General features: G+C 35.6%; 1 protein-coding gene across 1 annotated transcript; it reads left to right on the top strand.

Annotated features, from left to right (window-relative positions):
• Positions 1 to 430: 430 nt before the first annotated feature.
• Positions 431 to 15794, top strand: LOC143683397 (amine sulfotransferase-like). The gene is made up of 6 exons (XM_077159451.1): positions 431 to 515; positions 690 to 940; positions 2876 to 3002; positions 3863 to 3957; positions 13834 to 14020; positions 15412 to 15794. The coding sequence occupies exons 1-6, from the start codon at positions 431 to 433 to the stop codon at positions 15531 to 15533; spliced, it is 867 nt and encodes a 288-aa protein (XP_077015566.1). The 3' UTR covers positions 15534 to 15794.
• Positions 15795 to 16097: the final 303 nt, after the last annotated feature.

Genomic DNA, 16097 nt, shown 5'->3' with positions numbered 1-16097 from the left:
ACTGAACAAACTAATATAGATGTGAAAATAGGAGCCTAGTCTAACCAGTTCTTTTTAATAAAGTCAAATCAACTACAATCACATTTAGGTTCATTTAAATGGAAATGGCAGTATTCAAAACATTGACATGAATTTTCCAAATCCCTTCGTAGCCAGGGTTGATTGGTTAAGAAACCAAGGATCAATAAGAACACTCCCGTTTTTCTTCTTCCCTTCCCCCAATGTGTAATGGGAAGTCAGAGGCTATCTCTGGACATTTTGTTCAAAAATAAACCACAATGTAGGAACCTGAAAATGTTGAGTAGCAGAGGAGGGGGAGAAATTGAACACACTTTCATATAGCTTTGAAGACGCATTTGGGCTTAAGGCATATTTTTAAAAGGTACATTTCTGAATGTAGATAGTAGAAGATAGTAAAAGGGGATCTTCTATGGAGTACAAGGCACAGAGAAGGAGCCAAAGAATTAACCTGAATCAGCACTATCATGGAGTCAGAACACTCATCACTCTTCAAAGTGAAAAAGGAACTAATAGTCCTGGATTTAATCTTTCTTCAAGTTTATGTGAAACAGAAGCAAACAACAAAAAACCCAGATAAATTAACAGGCATACTTAGAAAAGTTATAAAGAAAAAAAAATCCCCTAATGATTTTAAGATGGATGGCATTATTGTCAAAATTAATCTTTAGAAATTAATTCAGAGTTGAAAACAAGGCTATTTATCTTGACAGGTACCATCTGGACTCAGCAGATATTAAGCTTGATTTATTATGAGGGACATCGTAACAGAACTGAAAATGTGACAACGATTGACAGAGCCCCCTTCCTGGAATACAGAATATATGAAGTGGACTTAAGCAAAATGCCATCACCTCGCATCTTCTGTTCCCACATCCCATATTATTTAGCACCGAGAGGTCTCAAGAAAAAAAAAGCCAAAGTGAGTCATAGAAATAATTTTATATTCAAAGCAGATTTTTCCTATTTTAGCTAGAAAACTGGAAAATATATGACATGTTCTTTCAAGATTTAATGAATTGCCTCTAATTCCATAATTATCTATTTTCCATTCACTTGTAACGACGTAAATTTTTTGTCTCTCATTTTCACATCTTTTTAGAATTATCAGGATTTTTCTGTTATTATCTTTTCCTCCAAAAAACTACTTTAAAAAAATAAAATTAAGGTTTTCTACTTTATTAATATGTTTTCATTTATTTAATATTTCCTTATACTTTCATTGCATTAATTTTCCTATCACCTCTAATTAAATAATATATCTATTCCCAATACTTATTTTTAAAATATTAACATTTTGAACTATGGATAGCCTTTGGAATCTATTTTAGATATTATTTTTTAATATCTAAATAATATATAATCTCAGTCTTAATTTTCTAATTTGTCCAAGTTATTTTGAGCACTTTTTGTTCCAAATGTTTGTATAATTTTCTTATTTTAACTTCTTTAATGCTGATTTTAATATTATGGCACTATCATCCAATAACAGTATTGCAGGAGTTCTAATTTGGGGCATTTATACAGAAGTTTTATGGCCAACAACATGATCAATTTCTCAACATGTTCCATGACTAGGTAACAAAGTTATGTATATTCTCATCATAAGGTACTAATGCACAATACTATTTTCACTGCTGTATACTTTTACAAGCTCCATAATTGTATCACTTTTATGCTTTTCCTTCACTGAACTTTTTGCTACTATGACATATTCTGCCTGAACATTCTTAAATATGTACCTACTACACAGCTGCACTGCACGAGTTTTCCTACGCTATACATCCAAGAATATAATTTAAAAACCATAGAAAACAATAATATTAAAACATATAATATGATTTTTGTAAGAAGTCATACCAGTTTATGCTGTAACCAGTAACATATTACTGCTTATTGTTCCTCATCCTACAGTACTTTTTCTTCTCAGATTTCCTAATTTTTTGCCAATCTGGTCATTATAAAATGATAGTTCAACTGGTATCAATTTACATTTCCCTAATTAGTAATGAGGATAAGCATGTTTTAATATGCTTATTGACCATAATTATTTCTTCTTCTGTGAAAAAAACTGTGACTTTTGATTCATTTTCTTTTGTTTTTTTTTATTGTTGATTTGTTTTACATATATAATTAGTTATGTGTGTTTCTTCTCTACATTTTGCTGCTTTATTGTAACTTTCTATATTGTATATTTTGGTGGATAGCATCCTGAATTTTAATGTAGATGAATTTATCAATTTTTATTTTAAATAATTTTTTCTTCTTTAAGGAATCCTTCCCTGATCCAAGAACAGAAATGTATTATGCTATATATATATATGTATTTTTTGCATGGGTATGTACTAGGAATCAAGTATACAAAATATTTTTAAATGCCAAAGTCTTGCTGTCGTATAGCAACCCTTAATCCTTAAATATGATGTGCAATAGAGATCCGGTTTCACTTTTTTTCCTTGTATATGACCATTTGCCCAAACACCATCTGTTGAATACTTTCCCCATTTCTCACTGATATCCAATGGCATCTTGAGGATAAATTGAATATCACACAATTCTCATGAGGATAAATTAACACTGCTTCTTTTCTATAGAAGGTAATTTGCAAAATTTATCAATTTTACAAATGAATAATTTCACTTCTAGGAATTAATTGACTTGCTATCGCACATGTGAAATGCCATGTGAATAAAGTTGTGATTTCAATGCTCTTTGTAATAGCAAAATCTTGTTAACAACCTAAATTCCATGGATAGTAGATAAGTTTCATTCATGTAATGTAATATTATTCATGTGTTAAAAAAATCTGGAAGAATAATCCAACATTGTTAAAACTACTTCTTTATTCTCCCTGCAGATTGTTTACATCTACAGAAACCCTAAGGACATTTTGATCTCATACTATCATTTTTCAAATTTGCTGGTTCGATTACAAGCTTCAGACAATTTAGAACAATTCATGAAACGATTTCTAGATGGAAAAGGTACCTATGAATTTATTTAACAACCAATATGTTTAAGAGATAGTGTTGCCATTTAGCCAAATTCTCAAGTGTATGGAACACATTTGGAGGAGATGGAGAAGGGAGATAGAGGGTGGGATGCAGATGAGTGCTTGTTATTATCCATAAATTTATTCTGCCACCCAAAGATCTTTCTGCTCTTGCCAGGACCACTTTAGGGGTTGAAAGGGTTGCAAAGCCGGTTTTTGTTTTTTGTTTTTTTTTTTCAGAAATATTTTCACCAGACTATAAAAGAATCATAAAATTCTAGTCATTCAGACGATCTAGGTCAATATCTCCATATGTTCCAGAACAGCTACTGTTCATGGTGGGTGTAGGTAGTGTGCCCTGCTATGGGCCTGTGGTAGACCTTATAAGGTGGCTGTGGAACTTCTCATTTCACCACCGAGGAGGGTGGGTTGGTGCAAGAGGCGTGTGGAATGTGCACCTGGGGTTCTCACTCATTTAGAGGACAGTAGTTACTGTCCTTTTGTTGGTAGTATTGCTATGCAGAGATTTTAGAATAGAGACTAGGAGTAGAAATAGATTCATGGTTTCAGGTGGAGGAAATAAAAGAAATAAAGATGTTAGCTTAAAGAAATCTTCAAAATTTGATCTATGTTTTCCTTATCTCTGTATTGCTGCTTTCCTACATATAGAGTAACTTACTCCTATAAAAATCAGAAAATTGTTTTTCAGGCACTAACCATTAAAAAGGGATGGATGTCCAGCTGGAGACTTTATTTTTCCTTTTTGAGGCTTCTGTAAAAGAAAAGAAAGGAAAAGTTATTGCACAATAACTGTAACATCTGTACATCATCACATATTAATTTTTCCCACAGTGCTGGGAAGCTCTTGGTTTGATCACATCAGAGGATGGTATGAGCACAAACATGACTTCAACATTCTGTTCATGAAGTATGAAGATATGAAGAAGGTAAGATGAGTTTATTTTAAACATGATTATTTCCTTAAAATCCTTTCTACTCTCGAATAGTGTGAACCACATTCTCCGGTCTTGGTCCCCTTCACACGTAAACACTCCTACTCCGGCTTCTTTCTGGTCTTCTAATTTCTTGTGACTTCTTAATCACCATCCTGCTCAGGGCTCTCCTCCAGGCCTCCTCTCATGATACACAATCTTCTTTTATCATTTTTTTCTCTTGGATCCTCCTGCAGCAATAGAGGCAAACCCAGATGTCCAGAGCAGCCAGACATAAATATAGAGGAGGTCCTGTGTAGCACTGGGGTGAGAAACCTCTACCAAGACATGGCTCCTTGTCACCAGATGAGAATTTGTGCCCTGGGATGCAAGCTCTTCCTATTTTTAAGAGAAATTTGAAACATAGATTTTTTTTGAAATCACTTAACTTTAAAATATTGGTCATCAGATCAAAGCTATTTAAAATATTGTGTAAACCATACAAAATATATGTAAAGGTCTCTATTCTGTGATCTAATTAGCAAGTTGATTTCCACATACATCATTTATTCATTTCTGTATTTTGAAATATTGGATGCCTAATACATGACAGGTACAACATCATTAGAAAAAGAGAACAAGCCTCTAATTCATACAGTTCATAACCCAACAAGGAAGACAAGTGTCCATCAAACATGTTATTTAATTCAAAACTGTTGTTAATGTTATGCAGAAAACTGTAGGCATGATGTCACTATATGTATCAAGGGGACTGGATATAGTCAAGTGTGATGGAAGACATTTTTCCAGAAGAAGTAACATGGGAACTGCAAAGCAAGATATATATGAGGTAACAAAGACAGGAGAGATAGAAGAGCATTCCAAGCCACGGCAACAATATGGAAATTCCCTAGAGCAGGAATTTTCCCCCTTTGTGGATCAGAAGGCAGTGCCTCACAATGCTGAAAGATGAGGATGGAGAGGTGTGTAGGAGCCAGATTGTACAAAGTCTAGAGGCTGTTTTAATGGTAGTGATTTTTTAAATCCTAAAAGTGGTAAGGAACCCTTTAGGAATTATAGAAGGGTAGCAATATCATAGAATTAATATTTTTTAATATCATTCCTTTTAGTGGGTGGAAATGTGATGATAATAAATTTGGGCAGAGCAGATAGGGAGAAGTGTAAATTCAATGAAAACCAATCATGCATTGGATTACAGTGGTATTATTGGGATGTGAAGAACGCAAGTTTTAAGACATAATTAGGAGGTAAAAAGGAAAGGAATTATATTTAGGGAAAAAAAGAGAAAGAAAGCAGCAAGGAGACATCCCATATTTTTGACTGATGTATTTGCATAGATGGTGCTTTACATGAAGTTGTTTAGGGAACATTGAAGAAGGTTAAGTTTACATAGAGAAAATTCTAAAGTTGGTTTTGACAGGTGGACATTAAGTGACTTGGAAGCATTTAAATGTACATAGTGAGGAATGAGTGTAAAACACAGGTTTAAAGGAATGAAGAGGTCTGGACTGAAGATATTAATTTGGGCATCATTGCTGAGTAGTATATAATTGAAACCATGAATATGCATAAAATAGAGGTGGTGTTGGAACGAAGAGTGAGAAGTACTGAAGAACTGGAATAAGCTGCTCAGAGATTTTGGCATCTCAAATTTATATTGAGGGATGAGTCTACCTTACAAACAGAAAAGGAGCAATCAGAGAAGTGCGAACGCATGAGCAATATGGAGACATGGAAGTCAAAATAGTGTCAAGAAACAGGGAATGGAGTATATTTCTAAGGTTGCTGAGAAGTCAAGTAAAAATGAGAGTTTAAAATATCTACAGAATTTAGTGACATGAAGTAGTGTGACACATAGTAAGTCCAATGAGAGTGAGTTGAGGGAATAAGTTGGTGTATCCCAAATCTACATCATCAGCCCAGATCCTTGACACATGCATATAATTGCCTTCTGCTATTTAATCCTTTAAATAGAAGATATTTGGAAATTTGGACACAGACACCACAGAGTAAACTACACAAAAATCCCAATATTTATCTGTTCCATATTTTCCATCATTAATATCAATTTTCTACTGTCTTCTACCAAATACCCCACAGTTTAGTTATTTTGACCTATATTTTCCCCTGCCAATCAAAAACACTTTTTTCTTACAATACATCAAGAAGAGAAATTCTTTAAATCTCTTCAAGAAGATAAATCCTTGGTCTCAACTCAAGTTTTTCTGATTTTTAAGCTCTTTCTAATGACCGCAGGTCTGAAGCAATTAGGCATCTGTCAATGTTACCATAAATTTGAAGATATTCTTCTAAAACTGTAGGCTCTGTGCTCACTGTGCAAAACAGATACAGGAAAGGGACACCTTTACCACCTCCAGGGGAGGGGATCTCACTGAATGAAGGTTTGCAAAGAGCTTAACAAAGCCTGTCAGGAGGAACAGCACTCCCAGTGCCCCAGCCCACTCCATGGTATCAGGTGTTGAGGTCAGCAGCCAAAGCCTAACTCCACAGGCACTGGGTAGTAAAACATTTACTCACACAAGAAGAGACAGACAAGTTTGGCTTCACTAGTGGGTACTGGTCCTCCAAGGACAGCACTTCTCAATCCAGGGAGATAGATGATTTATGCACCCCTTGGGCTTGTGCCATAGTGGAGGGATGCTGCTCCCTCCCCACCAGGAACAGATATACCAGCAGTGTGAGCTGGTTGCTTTGAAATATCTTCAGTAAATGGTAACATATGTTTGGGTAAAAACTGGAGGGAATATGCTGGCCATCCACCATCAGCTGTGGAGTACCTCCAGGCACTCCTGAGAAGGGAGTCAGCAGGTACTTATCATCCCATCCTAGAAGCCAGGCTAACAGGATCCTGAGCAAAGGGTTTATTGTGGGTGAAATGGGAAGATGGCAACTTGCCCTCAGAGCATCCCCTCCACACTGCCCTTGTCTGCTACTTAACTTCAAGATTTCGTGGCAATTACGCTTGATACTGTTGTATATCTGGTTCTCCAATGGTTACTCCACCAGAAAAACCCAAGCACACAAACAGTATCACAGAAGATTATGCATATTTCTCACTGACTTGTAGGTAAAAATATCCCCAGGACCACAGGACCAAGCAGAGCCTATTTATACTGTCTTGTCCCGTGAGTCCCACAATATTAGTTGGGGGAAGGTATACTGCTGATTTTTTCCAATGTTTCTTGATTTACCTTAAATGTAGTAGAATGCTGCCATTTAATTTCAATGATGCAACTGTGAAGTGCTACAAAGATACACGCATCCTACAAAACAGCAATTCATCTGTAGGTATACCTATAAACTGCAGGCACACATGCATCGGGGGTGTGTACAAGAATGCTTACACTAGCATTGTACATAATGGCCTAAAACTTGAAACAGTCTTCTTTCTCAATTGTGATAGAAGTGGTGAGTTAACTTGGTGCATTCATACATTGGAATACCACATGGCATTAAAACAAAACAAATTACCAACATATGTGAAAACAATGATGAACCTCTCAGTCATATTTTTGACAAAAAATCTAGAAGCAAAAATAAACACTGGGTTTTCCATTTATACCATGTATTAACTCAGAACTAAATTATGCTGTTGAGAGCTTAGTAGTAAAGTTGTTGAAATTAAAAATAAAAGCACAAGATTATCATAAAATGCAAAGATAGTGTTTATCTTTGAGGGGAGGAAAAGTTTTATGAATAGGAAAGGCATTGTTTGAGGGGTTTCTGGAATACTGATGTTGTTTAATTTCTTGATATGCATGTCAGTCTTGGGTTTTCACTTTATAGTAATGCTTTAATCACATATTTTAATGAGTTTTCTGATGTGTTTTATTTTACAATATAAAATCTTTAATCCCTATATTTTTATTTATCTGAAGAGAAATGAGATGCTGCTTACTGCCACATCATTGGGGAAAGCAAAATACAGTGAGAAATTAAAAATATCGATTATTTTTAACAAATCTTCACACATATATATTCCATACATAGTATATAATCAGTGGCTCACAATAGCAACACACGGTTGTATACTCATCACCATGATGATTTTCTACATTTGCATTATACTGAGAAATGTAATCTTTTTCCAGCTATGGTATTTTCCTTCATTTGTCATAATATGCTGAAGTTTTCAGGGAGAAATTTTACATACATGTATTCCTTCATAGAATAGATTTTGGAGATTGAACTACTAAAGTGGGATATAAGAAAGGAATTCTTTATCTTGCAGGAAGAGTTCATTATTTTGTGGGACATAATCAGATTATGGACAGTGATAGGTGATAGTATTGGGAAATGGTTTATATACTGAAGAACCATCTTAAGTGGAGAACTTTAGAGACATTGAAAGTCTTACAGCTATTTTATAAGCAGTAATGGTTTTTAGAGGACACGCACCTCTGTTTTGTCTTTCCGTGTTGCGTCATTATGAATTTTTCCTTCTGTTTCTATTCATCTCAATTGAATTTTTATTCATGTATTGGGATCCATTTTGAATCTGCTATGTTTTGGGTATGGTTTCTAGCTCTTTTCAAAATGTTTTTGGTGCTTTGCATTGAACATAATAGCATAGTAGTTTTTATATGATTTCTGCGAATTCTTAGTTGCTACTTTTACTGTGTTTCTGTTGCCTTTATTTCTGTTGGTTTTTGGTCACATTGTCTCGACTCTTCATCTTGGCTATCTTGATTATGTGCTTGGCATTGACATAAGAGTTATTTGTAAAAATAATTTGATAACTACCATCCTACTATTTTCAGCATGCCCTCACACTCAATATTCTTTGACTATCCCCTATAAGCATGAAAACAAAGATACTCGGCACACTCTGCAAGGCCCTTTGTCGTCAGTTTCCAGTCTGCATCTCCAGCTCCATTTCTTACGAGTCCAGTTTTCCATGAAATGGAAGGCATTTCTAGCTTCTGTAATTTGGAACTCGCTCTTACACTTAGAAAGGCATTCTCATGCTTCTCCAGGGACATTTCTTCACTTGAAAGTTGTTCTAGCCACTGCAAAGGGAAATTGATCTCTCTTTCCTATGAACTGTCATTGTGCATTGTGTTTCTTGGTCTGAGTTTTTTCCATGTATTGTAATTATTATTTTTTCCATGGGTCAAGATTTAATAAAGTTAATAATTTTTTTCTTTTTTTATTGGAAGAATAATATATGTGCAAAAAGGCAATAAATTTCAAAGTATACCTCAATAAATAGTTACAGAACAGATTTCAGAGTTTGTTATGGGTTACAGTTCCACAATTTTAGGTTTTTCCTTCTGGTTGCTCCAAGACACTGGAGATTAAAAGAAATAAGAATATAATGATTCAGTAGTCCTGCTCATTTATTAAATCTGAATTCTTTTTTATAATGCCACCTTCTCCTTTGATATTTATTCCAGTCTTTAGGGATATTCGGACTATGCTCATTCTAAGTTTTCATGTTGGAAGGCACGTTAAGAATATGGGATGGGGGATGGAACTAGCTGATGTTCTGGAAAGGCTGACCCCTCTAGGTTTCAGGACTTATCTGGCTTAGGAACCCATCTGGAGGCTGTAGATTTCTAGAAAGTAATCATCGTGAATGGAACCTTTGTAGAATCTCTGATAAAGCCCTAGGTGTTCCTTAGGGTTGGCAGGAATGGCTTTATTGGGGTTTGGCAAACCGTGATAAATAGCAATATTTAGTTGAAGCTTGCATAAGAGTAGCCTCCACAGTAGCCTCTCAACTATATTTGAATTCTCTTGGCCACTGATACCTTCCTCATAACAATCCCCTTTTGGTCAGGAGGGTGTTGTTGACCCCACGGTGCCAAAGCCAGGCTTCTACCTGGGAGTCATATCCCACATTGTCAGAGACACTTTCCCCTGGATGTCATATCCCTTGTAGAGGGAGGGTAATGATTTTACTTGCAGAGTTGGGCTTAGAGAGAGGCCACATCTAGCCACAAAAGAGGTCCTCAGGAAGTAACTTCCAGGCACAGTCACAGGGAGATTTAGCTTCTCTGATGTATAAACAAGCTTCACAAGAGCAAGCCTCAAGATCAAGGGCCCAGTAACCTGGGAGACCCCAACCTTGAAAAGTATCAGGGGTTTCCTTAGTGGTAAAACTTAATACTCCCAGATTTTATCTCCCATTCCTCAAGGGACTTTGCTGATACATTTTAATTATCTGCTTAACATACCCTGGGATGTTTCCGGGTATTTCATTAAGCTATACAGGATTACAAGCCCTCATTCCCGTTCTGGGCTCCCTGTGTTTGGGTTGTTTAAATGATCTACTCAGACTGGTTAAATTCGATTATGTGCTACATAAAATTAAGGTTTGGGACTAAATAAACTTCTCTTCCTTTGGTCTCATAGAGTAGACGAAGTTCTAAAATGCAGAGGATGTCATCCTTATCCCTGCATTCTGATTTACCTTTGTCCTGACCTGATCAGCTTCATTCTTATCATTAATTGAAGCTTGATTTCTTTTTCAACTTCTCTAACAGTTATTGTATGTGGCAATGCTGACCTTCAGAACTGCAGAGCTCCTACTCTGAGCCTTAGGTGACACACAGGTACCCCAAGTTCCAGGGAAATACCAGGTTATACATGTATAGCACAGCCTCTCAAAATCTAGATATAACAATTAACAGCTCCAAACTCAATGTAACTGCTATAAGAGCTTACAATCTAGGCCCGTTTTTCTTATAAGTATTTTCTAAATGAGACCATACAGTATTTTCTCTTTTGTTTCTGGCAAAGGTAACAGTTTTGCATGTGTCATCAAAGATATCCTTAGGTGAAACCGGCATTTTTTTCTTTTTTCTACGTGTGATGGTGAAGAATACAGGAATCACTAGTACAGTTTGGTGCTCCTGCCTTGATCAGTTCTAAGGCAGCAGCAGTTTCATCCACCATTGTTCTTGAACAAATAGCTAATGTCAATATAGCAGTAAAGGCAGACGATATCTTAGTATTATTGTGAAATTAGTTTTAACTTCTTGTACTCCCTAAAAAGAGTCTCAGGGCCTCCTGGTTTCTGTGGACCACTTTGAGAACTGCTGCTCTAAGGAGTTATCTGCCCTTGCCCTTTCTGTCAGCCCAATACCATCTGACATTGTTCTCCACTGTTATTCTGGATGTGCTCTCAGTGGTAGCTCCTCCTCAGTCTCAGAACAAAAAACTCAGGCAAAAAAAAAAAAACCCTCAATTCTTCCTTTTCCCTTAGCCCTCATATTCAGCCTATCAGTAACATTCTGTCAGTTTTCTCTCTAGAAGGACTACCACATCCTTTTCACCCCATTTCTATCATTATTGTAAAAGCCAACACCCTCTCTAGTCTGGACCTCTTGATTTTTGCATGTCCCTTGCCTATCACTTCCTTCGTATCTCATATCGTGCCCTTTGTGTGTTATAGTTCAGATATGCTGATTTTCTTTGTGTTGCTTGGACACTTCAACTTCTTTCCTCCTCAGAACTTGCTATGCTGTCCCCTCTGCCCTGATCATAATTCTCCAGACTATTCACTTGGCTGTCCCTTGCCATTCTAGTCCCCTCCAGAGCCTTCTGGGGTGTGCCCTGCCTCCTGGCACACTACCACATCACACTCCTTTAATTTCTTCACCATACTCATGACCATCAGAGTTAATTTCTTCATGTATTTATTTGGTTGTTTACTTAGAGACGCCAATTAGACAAATAGGTGTGGATTAGGGAAGAAGTCTGGTCGAATAAATATATTCAAATAACATCAGGATATAAAAGGCGTTGAAAGCGCTGCTTAAACTATGAGTTGCCATAAGGGCAGTAGAAAGGCTGTTTGTCTGTCCTATTCACCATTATATCCACAGCATCGAGGATGGACAAATTGACTCTCTTCCATGGGATCAAAGATTTTATACCTAGTACCATTTAAAGAGAATATTATTACTTCTTTTTAACACTGAAATTCAGAAAGCCACTTTCAAAACTGAAAATTTGAATTCTTCTGTTGTCTTCACAGATGGAAGCTTTTAAAAAGTATATAGATTCATTAAGCATTCTTTTTTTATGAGGCTTAGAATTTGTTTCTTTAGTTATGGATTATTGTTAGCTGTATTGGCTGTGGGAAGAAATAAAAGTGGAAAACGAAGTACTGTGATTGCCTACTCTATAGTATTTACTTATTATTGACTTTAGTCAATGGACCTACCCCTTGTGTAATGCTTTAATTATTCCTGAAAGCCTTGCAGCTAAAGAAAAAATATTAAATGAAAATAATTTGCATTAATTTTATTTCCATTCATTTTAATGGGATAATCTGTGTTCTATCAATTCAAGATAACCAAACAATTTTCAAAGTCGAAAAATTTATTGGTTGAATAATGAAAGCATATTAAAGGAAAAGTAAGAATAATTTGAAACTAAATATTTTCTACACAAACTATAAGGAAGGTTCAATTTGCTCAGAAAAGGAAGAAGAAAAGACTTGGTATTGAGTGGAGAAGGTGGGTATGAGGCTCACATTCTGTGGTCTGTATAATTTTTTCCCCATTTTTTCAACTTTTGGGGGACTAATGGCAATCTTGCACTGAAACTGTAGTTAAAAACTGCACATGTAGAGCAGACTGAAGAGCCAGGGAGGATGCTACCTGTTCATCTTAAAACAAAATAATTGGGTTCATCTAAATGTTATGTGCTGGTCAAATGTTTTCCATAAAATATTCTCTGACTAGAAGCTGTTGTTGTAAGTAAATTGGTAAGTATGTCTTTGCCTTAAACTGTAATTTCAAAATGTTATTTTTTTGGTATACTTATCCAGTTTTGGGTGAAAAATGCTTTATGCATGTTTTTTAAAGGGAAAAACTCGTTACAAAATTGCTGTAACTTTTCAAGAGCTTTTATGGGGAAAACTTAAGTAAAATCATTATGTAAAATAAGTCTTTATTTATTGAATGCCACCATGTGTAAAACACTAGCTGTGTTGTGTCCTGGGGATGCAACTGTAATCCAAAAAAGACACTGTCCTTTCCATCAGGCACAGTGAGGAAGACATGTTAATCACAAGCATTACACAGCTAGAGGAATGGTATGTGGGCATGAGACCTCATGTGCAGTCAGAAATTTTCATTAAGGAGGTAGCATGGAGCTGAGATTTGAAGGAGGAGAAGTAGCTGGCCAGGGAAGAAGTGAGCAAAAGAATGTTCTGTGCATTTCCTCAGAACTAGAAGCAGGTGAGGGAATGGTAGAAACTAGGAAGCATGGGGGAGGGGAACATGAGAAGCCTGGAAAGGTGGCAGGAAGTGACCACACAAGCCCTGCTGGCAGTGATAAAAAGGTGGGCTTTTGTCCAAAGAGTAATGAGAAGTTACAAATTGGTTTTTAATAGGGAATGACATCAAATTTTAATTTTGCTTACGTTGTTCTGGTTTCAGTACAGACACTACGTTAATAGTGGAAAGTGGCAATTGTTTTAGTAGGCCAAGCTTGAGACGCTCTTGGACTTTTTTGGACTTATTTGCTTTACTCTTTTTGTCATTAAATTGTGAGCTCTTAACAATTTATAGATAGTAATGTATTGTTTGCTTTAACTTCCCCATCACCTACCACAGTCTCTGAAACATGGAATTTATTCCAAAGATGTTGGTTGAATGAATGAATGTAACTGAGCTGATCTTATAAAAACAAACAATAGGAAGCTCTAACTAGGCTGACAACCAAAGCGCTCATTTTCAAAAATGGATTAAGAAATAATGTATCCTTGTCAAATTTTAGACTTAGAATGAATCCAAGCACCATTCGTTTTTTAAAACACGAGGAAGGTATTAGGCCGTAACTCATACATTCCTCATAAATGGAATAGACTTCCATCTCCACAATTCCTTTCAGGACCTCAGAAGTTCTGTCGTAAAACTCTGCAGTTTTCTTGAGAAAGAACTGAGTGAAGAGGACTTGGATACAGTGGTCAGACAGGCCACCTTTCAGAACATGAAAGATGACCCACAAGCAAACTACGATATTATTCTAAAACTTGATTTGAGGGTAAAAAACAATGATGGATGTTACCTGCGCAAAGGTGAGACTTACTGATTTGTACCAGCAAAAATTTATGGGATTTAGATGTGTACCCAACAGTTCTCTCAAATTGTTACTGCCATTTGGATCCTACAGAGAATCTAGTTTCTAACCAAAAATTAGTCTGCAGAGTATCTACTTCAGTTCAGAGACTGACACTTTAGTCTGTCTAATAAATATTAGATTCCTTCCTTCTAGGCAATGTCATCCTTTTCATTTCTTAGCAAAGCTTTGTCTGAAGGCAATGGAGACACATGAACAGGAGACTTCCAATTCATGTTTTCTTTTATTCCTCCTAAAATATTCTTGGAGGTAAAGTATATACTTGTTTTCATGTGGGGGAGGGGACTGGATTATTGTTATATCCATATTTCTTCATTATAAAAAGTAGAGTGTTACCTCATTTAACCCAATCTTTTAAGCGTTCAATTATTCAACATACGCAATCAGTTTTTTTGTGTGTGTGCAACTATTATGTTCCAGTAGTTGTTATTAAGAATGAGTATATTTTCCTCCTAATGTCCCTTATGCTTAAAAATTTCTTTTTATTTTAATAACTTTAATGTACACCATACCAATTGATAATTGTACTTACACATTTTTTTATATCTTATTTTCAAACTTATTCATATGATGATGGTCAGTGATTTATACTTTATGTAAGGATCTTATTAAGATTGAGCGAGATATTGGCATTTAAAAAATTGTTCTTTTGTTCCATTTATCAGCAACTTTGACTTCTTATTTCTCAACTATATCAAGTATGAAGCAAATCTAACATTCATAGTAGCTTGCTATTTGCTTTGTATGCCAATAATAAAGTTTACAAAAGAAAATGTCATACCTGAAAATGCTAAATTATTTGTTTCCCTAAAGAAATGGGTTAAGGATTACTTAAACCTCTATGAGGTAGAATGACAACAATGGCATCTCTGGGCATCCTATATATTTTAATTCATTTCTTGTAAAATTTTTGGGCCTCATCTGTTTAAGTTAACATGTAAAGAATATACACTTTTAGGCTTTTGTTGAGAATTATATGATGTATGTATGTTGCTTAGTTTATTGCTTGGCACATAGTGAAATATATTTTAAAATTCTAATCTCTGTATATTTTAGAGTTTTTTCTTAAGAAAGACTATGATCGAATGGTTTTGAATAACCATTTAACAGTTAGCAAAGTAGACTACAATTACATTTACTGTATTACGGCATTCTCAAGTTTGTCCCATCAACACCCCGAATAAGGAAAGGCGAGGTGTCAAAACCCATGGTAAACTAACACAAATACCTAGCTTGGCTCGGAGAAGTTATGAAAGTGGTTTGGGGGGAAATGCTGCCCTGATTGTGCCACTTCCTCACCCAGGTGCTGTTCATTGCTTGTCCCACTAGGTACTGTTGGAGACTGGAAACATCACTTGACTGTGGAGCAGAATGAAAGATTTGACAAGATATTCCAAAGGAACATGAAAGATTTCCCCTTGGATTTCACCTGGGACCTAAGTGAGCAGTAGAATTGGAATCGCAGTCCAAAAGAAACATATAAAAATCTCTTACTCATACACAGTGAACCCAAGTTAAAACATGGAACATAGTTAATAGTACAGTTATAAAAATGTGCTTTCATCAATTGTAAGAAAATGTTCCACACCAATACAATTTGTTAATAAAAGGGTGGTATATGGGATCCTATATTTTAAGCCTGATCGTTCAGTAAACACATGTCTAATAAAGAAAAACATCGATTACCCAGAAGACATATGTTAAAATGCATATTAATTTATGTCTCTTATGCAATGGAAATGATTGAAATTCATTAATAAATAAGAATAAATTATGCTTCAGATAACTTGCCATGTGTTCGATGAACTGTTTGGAATTTCACAAATCGAAATGATTTGGGAGATATTCTGCACTGATAAACTGCATGGTAATAAAATACCAAAATTGTGAAGGAAGAATTGTTCTTAAAAGAATTTTCTGTAGTGTGCACTTTTTCTTTATCTACAATTTAATTAGGATCAGTTAAACATTCAAAATCCTTTTATTCATGTAGTTAAAATTTGGTTGTGTGGTTT

This window comes from Tamandua tetradactyla, chromosome 5 (genome assembly GCF_023851605.1).
Source record: "Tamandua tetradactyla isolate mTamTet1 chromosome 5, mTamTet1.pri, whole genome shotgun sequence".
NCBI lineage: Eukaryota > Metazoa > Chordata > Mammalia > Pilosa > Myrmecophagidae > Tamandua > Tamandua tetradactyla.
The sequence above is the reverse complement of the archived record's forward strand: the minus strand, read 5'-3'. Positions and strand labels throughout refer to the sequence as shown.